The sequence below is a fragment of the Tamandua tetradactyla genome, chromosome 2 (genome assembly GCF_023851605.1).
Source record: "Tamandua tetradactyla isolate mTamTet1 chromosome 2, mTamTet1.pri, whole genome shotgun sequence".
Lineage (NCBI taxonomy): Eukaryota > Metazoa > Chordata > Mammalia > Pilosa > Myrmecophagidae > Tamandua > Tamandua tetradactyla.
Window position 1 is genome coordinate 100,282,959 of NC_135328.1, and position 9,159 is coordinate 100,292,117.

At 35.6% G+C, this 9,159-nt stretch overlaps 1 protein-coding gene across 1 annotated transcript in view; it reads left to right on the forward strand.

The window, feature by feature from the left end:
• The window catches only part of MAMDC2 (MAM domain containing 2), a 181,263-nt gene extending 172,347 nt beyond the window's left edge, over nt 1-8,916 (forward strand). Inside the window, exons 13-14 of the mRNA XM_077148409.1 lie at nt 3,004-3,088; nt 3,224-8,916. Coding sequence (XP_077004524.1) covers nt 3,004-3,088; nt 3,224-3,288 — 150 coding nt within the window. The 3' untranslated portion in view covers nt 3,289-8,916. The remainder of the gene's footprint in view (nt 1-3,003; nt 3,089-3,223) is intronic.
• Nucleotides 8,917-9,159: the final 243 nt, after the last annotated feature.

The window sequence follows — 9,159 nt, forward strand, 5'->3', positions numbered from 1 at the left end:
AGCCAGTAGATGGCTTGAAGGTAATATAATCTGACTTCTGTTTTTTAAAAGATTACTCCAGCTGCTCTGTGGAGAGTAGACTGTAGTGGGGCAAGGAGGCACTGGAAGCTCCTGTAATAGTCCTGGAGGAAAAGGAGGAATAGCTTGGACTATGCTGTAAGAAGTGACAAGTACTTACCAGCTTTTGTATGTATTTCAAGTCAAGCCAAGAGGTCTTCCTTACGTAAAGTATACTATGTAAAAGAGGAGTCCAAATGACTTAAAAATTTTTGACCTGAGCAACAGGGAGAATGGAGTTGCCACTTACTGAGATCAGGAAACTTTGAGGTGGAGCAGATCTGGAGGGGTGAGGGCAGCGTGTGCACCAGGGAAATTAACAGATGTGTGTTTTGGGCATGTTGTTTTTGATGTACATTCGGGGATTCAAGTAAACTGTAGGATATGAGACTGGACTGCAGGGAAGAGAATGGCGCCAGAGTTAACTTCTACCTCATCATTGGGTGGGGGTGGAGATGACTTTCAAAGTGCTGTAGTATGGTTGCCCTTTGGGACTGATCCTGTGGATGGCCTCCTGAAGTCAATCATCAGATTACCCATATAGGGGAAACGCACCAGGTGGCAAAATTTTAATCATGCTCCTTCCAAACAGACTGATTAAAGAGCCAAGCAGACCCTAAATCACTAATGATCAAAAACACAAGATCATTCTGTTTCCTTTGGATTCTGTACTTACCCTTTCTCTTCTACTTTTGGGTGTTTTTCTCCTTGGTTTCCGATGTTTTGATGCCTTTGAAAGAAAGTGGAATGTTTACGTCATTCACATTGTTAACAATAACATGCAGCATTTATTAGAAATTACTATGTGCTAGGTACCTGCCTAAGACCTTTAGAGATCCAGATTTCCAAATTTTCAGTTTATGGTATCCTTAGTCTCCAAAATTTTTTCTTGGTGACCCTCGTTCAAAAGAAATACCTAATCGTTTCATTTATTAAGTAGTTAGAACTAACTAATCTAATAAATACTTTTATCCTAAAAACTTAGAAGCCGTTTGGAAAAATAATACACTTAAATTGAATGAAAACATAATATTTTTAAAAATTCTTCAATAACTGAAATGATTTATTAGGAGGATGTGTATAACTGTTGGACACTACACAGCTTCTCATACCTTGGGATCAGATTAAACACTACCACTCTTGTTTCATGTCCAACACCGATTTTCACTTGTGCTTGCTTTTTATCACAGCAACTACTGAAAAACCACCTTTTAAAGATATGATGTCATCAAAAGGAATGTGGGGCAATTTAAGGTTGAAACTTTGAATAACCTCAAGCTGGTGGTTCACAAGGCATCTGCTAGATATTGAGCATCACTGTTTCCCTTGATATTTAAAATATCCTGCAACACCCCTGTGAGTTCACTCCCAAGTTTAGGAACAAAGGACATTTATTATTTAATCTTATGTTTATTATATTTACTCTGGAAATTTAAAAAAATATTCAACAGCTACTGCATCAGACATTTGGTAAGTCCTCGTGTGCAAAGGTAAATCAGATGAATCCAATGGCCAATGTAGCAGGAGAAGAGATACTACTCAGTATCTATAATATAATGGAGAAATTATAGTGCTATAAAATTGTTATCATCAAAGCATTAAGGGAATTCAGAGGAGAAGGTCATATGAAATCAAATGCATGGCTCTCATACAGACTATCAGAATATAATCCCATCAGGTAATGTATCTATTACATTTTCTATTATGTACTTGGAGGTCAAAAGATTTTATTGTTGTCTAGAGAGCCAAAACACGTAACTTTACTCATTGCCCTCCTATCTAGGCATGTTAGAACAGTTTCTCCTCTGTCATTTATTTGGATTCTTGTTTAGGGTTGTATTCTTAGAATTTTTATATTTTGCCAGTCTGTCACTGAAGCTTCCTTTGGTCATTAATTTCAAAATAGTTACATAAACTTACTAATTATCCAATTTTTAATATTTGATTTAATTAAAATTATCAGCTAATCCAAAGGGGAGTCATTTGCACATAAAATGAGTGGGGCAAATGTGTCATCTGGACGATTGTCATTACTTCAGGCCCTCGTAAAGTATTCAGTGGTTCACTAACCATTGTTGATGCAGCCATAGAATTGGCCAAATAATCTATTTTTCTAGAACCTGAATATTTGATCAGTTATTTTCTTCTGAGAACCTGAACTCATTAAAATGATGCCCTCTTTTCCCAAGACTTATACCTTTGATATTATAGTATTAAATATGATGTATTAATCAATACTTGGTAAATTTAATTATTATGCTTTCCTATACATACACAGGTATGAGCAATCATATTAAAGTTTTCCACCTAGTACCAGTATCAGAGGTAGGGCTATCTGGAGCCTAAGGAACTTTAAGCTTCAGAGCCCTTTGGTTTCACAGGTCATGTGAGAGCTTGCGGATTTTGGGAGTAGACTGTCCTAGATGAGAGGAAATCTGGTCAATTCCAGGAAACATTTCATGGTAAAGATTTCTGGGAAATTTCCTAAAGAGATCACAGAAGAAAAGGATTCATATCTCCAAGGCTCCGATAATTCATTATAAATTTAATTTTTCAATTATGAATTAAGAGTCACTTTTGTACCTAAATCTGAGTTTGTAATTTTGTATTCTTTTCCATAAAAGGAGTCTCAAGAACAATCTAAGCTTTCAATTCCACAAAGCTTACATATACCCCCGATAGATATTATTTTGTCAGGATGATTATATTTCTAAATTCAAAGACTACTTGTGACCATGAAAAATTGCATTCAGTTTGCCAATATTACTGACATCTCACTTTATTTACTTTACAAATATTTAGACACTTGAAATTCAAAAGGAAATCCACAAGAACTATTCTCCCCCCAACACATTCACTGAATGCAGATTTAAGTGAGCACATCTCATTCTGATTGTGCCTTTATTTGTATACTTTAAAATGATTATATTTTTAATTATTTTTCAGATAATTTTTGAAGCTGTTCGGGGAATGTCAATAAGAAGTGATATTGCTATTGATGATGTTAAATTTCAGGCTGGACCCTGTGAAGGTAATATTTTTTCTTATTATTTACCTTTGTTGAAAATGAATTTTGCAAAACAGTCTCAAACTACAACAATGCAAATTGTGTATATTTCTGTAATAAAAGTAGAGAAAACTATTGTCTCTTTGCCTTTCCTAACAGAAATGGAAGTTATAACTCAACAATCATCGGGATATTCTGAGGACTTAAATGAAATTGAGTATTAAGACAATCTGAATTGGATTAACTAAATAAACAGAAGCTGTACATACCTCTCTTCAATCAAAATGAAAACAAAATAAATGAATACTGGACAGTCTTAACCATTTCATAAGTTATGAAAGGACTTCAGAGCAACCTTTTTCATTACTTTTGCAAGAAATACCGACTCAGGGCTTTTTTTTGTTTTTTTCCTGTTTGCATATGACAACTGTTACTAGAAGTACAGGCTGCTGGTTTTGGGTTTTGCATAGATTATTCATCTTAACGTTAATATCAATTAAAAATACAAATGTGGTATATTGTAGTCACTTTAAAGTACACAAATAAAGGGCACAATCAGAATGAGATGTGCTCACTTAAATCTGCATTCAGTGAATGTGTTGGGAGGAGAATAGTTCTTGTGGGTTTCCTTTTGAATTTCAATGGTCTTAATTATTTGTAAAGTAAATAATGTGCAGTGTCAATAACATCTGCAGATTGAATGCAGTTTTTCATGTCACAAGTAGTCTGAGAAAAATAGTCTTACAGGTTGGTTATGTGTTTTTTATTATAAAAATGGAATATTAATTGTTAATATTTTTACTATATGTGATAAAGGATCTTTCATGAATGTCACAGGGTAAGTCAGTATTGATTAATACTGCATTACAAGGCAATGCTATCTACTTCTTTCCTCTTTGAACTACTTTTGAGAGTCACTTTGAATGCATGGATAGGAATTGCACTTCTTTTGCAAAGCAAGCTTGAAAATGTTTATGTGCACACATCCAGCAATTTTTATAAACATGTTAAACAATTTTACTGATTTTTATAATATATGTTTTGGTAAAGTTTTGGGCAATATGAATTCAAGCAGATATACTAAACTACTGCTTTCTATTTACATGTTTAGAAAATTATACATACATTTTTGCATATCAAAATAGCTGTTATGAAATTACAGGATTACCTAATAAAAGATAAGTTGAAAATCTTTTTACTAGCAATCAACTAATCTTACATTATTTTTCTTTATCAAAATATCATCATTACATAATTGCAGATTCTAATTTGAATATCTCCTCTGCCATAATTAAATGTTTCTTTATCTTATTAGAATGCAAACTCCATGAGGACAAGGATTCTTGTCTGTCTTATTCACTTCTGAATTTTTGGTCCCCAGAAGAATATTGGGTATATAGTAGATGCTCAACAAATAAACGCTTGAATGAATGAATGTAACCCTGACAACATTCTCTAAAATGGAGATATTATTATCCCTTTTCCTAGATAAGGAAATCAAAAGTCAAAGGAGTGAAGAAATTGTTCCAGATTCCACACCTGTTCAGTGGGGCAACTTTGAGATTGCTTTTATGGTCAAATTTATTGTTCTTATGGAAATGTGAGGTTTTCCCACTCATGAGTGTCAAAAACTTGTAAATTAATCTTCAAAGATCATTACACCTCTCTAAATGCCACATAACTTATGGGAAAAAAACACTCAACAATACAAAATAAGTATCCTGAGGTTTATGGAGACAATAAAGCAAAATTATATAATAAAAAAAATTTGTAAATCAAATCCTTTCTATTCATGATGATTAAATGCCCATAGAGGAGCAATCCCTAAATAGATTTGAAACTTTGGGGAGGAATATTTCAAGATGTTGACCAATTCAACAGTATATTAGGCATTATCATTTCTTCTAAGCACCATTCCAGTCAATTATATTTGCAGCAATTATTTTTGCTACAATTATATTTGCTGAATAAAGGAGTGAGATTCATTCCTTTATTGGTATCACCAATACCTAACACAGTGTGTAGTGTATAGGGGTATGATATATGGTGAATGAATGAAGTCATTCACTGGCTTCCTTGAATGACATAAATCCATACTAACAAACATAACTAACATTACTTAATGCTTACTATTTACAGACATTGTTCAAAGAGCTTTACATGAATTCCCTTTATTTAATCCTGACAACAACCCACAAAATAGATCCCAGAAATAAGTCCATTTTATAAACAGACAAACTAAATCTGTCCAAGTTCAGCAGCTAGTGCAGAGCCTGGGTTTGAACCTGGGTCTGTTTCACTCCTAAACCTGTGCTCTTAATCTCTACACAACTACGCAACAGCCTTCCTATCCACTCCATCGCCCATGTAGATTTTAACTCTAAGTAGAGGTTCCAAGTTTCCCCATCTCAAAAGGACATATTGACTATCAAAATTGACCAGCAAATTAACAAACCAGGAATAGTACTTGGGACACTGGCTTGGGGAAGCCATTCTTTAGTAAGGAAGCTGGAGGAGGGGGACTAAATATTGACTTAAGGTAGAAAAAAAGGTGAAGTAATTGTTACCAGTTATTGCAAAAAAATCACCAAAGGAAACAAAACAACCCTGAAGCTCATACAAGAGAAGAGGGGAGGTAGAAGGTGAATAGATGAACTCTCCCTCTCTCATATTTCTTTTGCAGGATTTGCCTTTTTGATGCTTCTTTGCCCTTTCCAGGTTGCCGTTGGCATTCATTTAACTATATTTCACCTGGATGAAACAGTAAACACAGTATAGTTTTCTAAGGCTTAGAAATGCCCTAGGGAAAGACATACTAGCTAATTAAGTATTGCTTAATAATTTAACCCTGCATTTGCATTTTTTCTAATTCTCAGTAGCACTTAAACACACAAATGCTTCAAACAGCAACTGCTTTCCCGTGCAGACTATCTCCTGTCCTATAATGTGAAGTGGAGATTGTTAATATATAGAAGTGGGTGGAGAGGTTACTGACAGGGTCATGGCTCTGATGTGAGGTCTGATTCAATAACAAAGCAGAAAGATTCAGCAAAGATTTCTTGAGGCATTATACCAGGCATGGAGGATACAAGATGCTCACAGATTAGTCAGGGAAATACTAACCAGTTAACACAATTCAGAGTGCTAAACATGGGAAGGTCACATGCCCAGGGAGCTACAGGAGGGCCAAGAAGGGCCATCTAGTCTGGGACGGCAGAGGTAGCATCCTGGCCAGAGTTCAGGAAAAGTAGTTAGATGCAGCACGGAGGCAGAAACCACCAAGACCTGTTAATGCATGCCCCCAATGTCCTGTCACTCTGACGGCTAAGACCTGGCTTCTTGACTTCCCATACCCATGCAAATGACGTGTTTTCTCATATGACTTAACCTGAACTGGAAAATAAATGAGATTTTATAATTTAAAATTCTAATGCTGCTGTGTTTTTAACATGTGGATTGCTATAAGGAGGTACACGGTATACTGATCAAGTGCACGGTTTCTGGATTAAGGCTTAATTTAAGTCTTAGTTTAAATCCTGGCTTGGACATTATGTGTTGAGGGTAAGTTACACCCTCTCTGACTCCTTTTCCTCATCCTATAAAATGAGACAAATACTAGTCCCTACTTTATAACATTGTTAAAAAGATTAGATGAGAATAAAACCTATAAGCACTTAGAACATGGTCAGACAAATAGAGAAAACATTTAGGCTTATTTAAGGAGCTAAGTAAAACTCTTGATAAATTCCCATTATTTTTATGTATTCTTCTTTACAAAGGAATTGTGAGTTTCTAGTGCCATCTTAAGGATAAAGCAGCCATATAACCTCATCATTTTATCGTCTTCTTTTCTTTATTACAAGCAGTATAACGCACACTTTAACCACACCTGGACCATGCCTTCTGCTTGTCTCTTTCCACTCCAGCAATGATTAGTAGTTCTTCTGTGCTGCCTTCCCTTTCTGTATCCATACCCCCAGAAAATTATATCATTCTAAGTGCTATATCCATCCCCTTCAGAATGGTCAGTTTTGTTCCCTCACTGCCTAGTATACATAACAAATATTTCTGGATTAAATAAGCAAATCTCAAGAAGCTATAGCCACAGAACCAGGAAGAGAAGGGGGAGACCAGGAGATGCTGCCATGTGCCTTGACATGTGACAGAGGAACCAAGAATTGCCAGTAGCCAATCCTAGTCTTCAGGATGAGAGCGGAATCTTGATGACACCTTGGTTTGGACTTGATTTCTCAGCTTCAAACTGTGAGTGAATAAATTACCACTTTTTTTTTTAGAATTTTAACTGTTTAATTGTATAGTATAACATATATACAAACCAAAGAAATTAAAAAAAGCAATATTTTTCAAAGCCCTCTTCAACAAGTGGCTACAAGACAGATCCCAGAGTTTGTCATGGGCTACCATATGATCCTCTCATATTTTTCCTTCTAGCTGCTCCAGAATATAGGAGGCTAGAGGGCTTAAATACTTTCTTATCATCACAATTGACTTTTTTCCTTCTTTTTTTTGTGAAAAATAACATATATACAAAAAAGCTATAAATTTCAAAGTACAGCACCACAATTAGTTGTAAGATATATTTCAGACTTTGATATAGGTTACAATTTCACAATTTTAGGTTTTTACTTCTAGCTGCTCTAAAATACTGGAGACTAAAAGAGATATCAATTTAATGATTCAGCATTCATATTCATTTGTTAAATCTGACCTTCTCTGTATAACTCCACCATTATCTTTGGTTCTTCCATCCCTCTCTTTAGGGGTGTTTGGGCTATGGCAATTCTAAATTTTTTATATTGGAAGGGTCTGTCACTAATATTGGGTAGGAAAATGGAACTATCAGATGTTCTAGAGAGGCTGGGCTAGGTTTCAGAGCTTATCTGAACCAGGGACCCAACTGGCGGTTGTAGGTTTCTGGAAAGTTATTCTAGTGCATGGAACCCTTGTGGAATCTTATATATTGCCCTAGGTGTTCTTTAGGATTGGCTGGAATGATTCTGGTTGTGGGTTGGCAGGTATGATAGGTAGCAAGGTCTAACTGAAGATTAAGTAAGAGCAACCCCCAGAGTAACCTCTCGACTCGATTTGAACTCTCTCTTCCACTGATGCTTTATTAATTACACTTCTTTTCCCCTTTTTGGTAAGGATGGAATTGTTGATCCCACGGTGCCAGGTCTGGATTCACCCCTGGGAGTCATCTCCCACGTTGCCAGGGAGACAGACTTTCACCCCTGGATGTCTTGTCCCATGTATGAGGAAGGGCAATGATTTCACTTGCAGAGTTGGGCTTAGAGAGACTGAGTCCACATCTGAGCAACAAAAGAGGTCATCCAGAAGTAACTCTTAGGCATGCCTATAGGTAGCCTAAGCTTCTCCACTACCTACATAAGCTTCACCTGAGTAAGCCTCCTGATTGAGGGCATGGCCTATTGATTTGGGTGTCCCCAAAGTGTGACACAGTATCATGGGATTCCCTGATGGTAAGGTTTAATAGTTCCATATTCTTTCTCCCCTCCCTCAGGGGACTTTGCCAATACTTTTGATTATCTGCTTAATATAGTCTAGGATATTTCCAGGCATTACAATAATCTATATAGTATTAAAGGACCCCTTTCTTATTCTGTGCTCTCTGTGTTTTAGTTATTCAAATGAGCTATACAGATAGGCTGAATTAGATTATGCACTACAGAAAATTTCAGTTCCAGATCAAATAAACCTTTCTTCCATTGGTCTCAAAGAGTATGTGTGGTTCTAAAATATAGAAACTGTCTCCCTTACCCCTGTGGTCTGAATTACTTTAAACCTAACCTGTTTGGCTTTGTTCTTATCTCTAAATATCAGTTTGTGTATATATGTATTTGTTCTTATCTCTAAATATCAGTTTGTGTATATATGTATTTGTTCTTATCTCTAAATATCAGTTTGTATATATATGTATGTATATATATATATATACATACATACATATATATATATATAACAGCCTCTCAAAATCCAGAAATAATAATCACCACTCTGGACTTAATATGTCTGCTCTAAAAGCTTACAATCTAGACCCCTGTTTTCTTATAAGC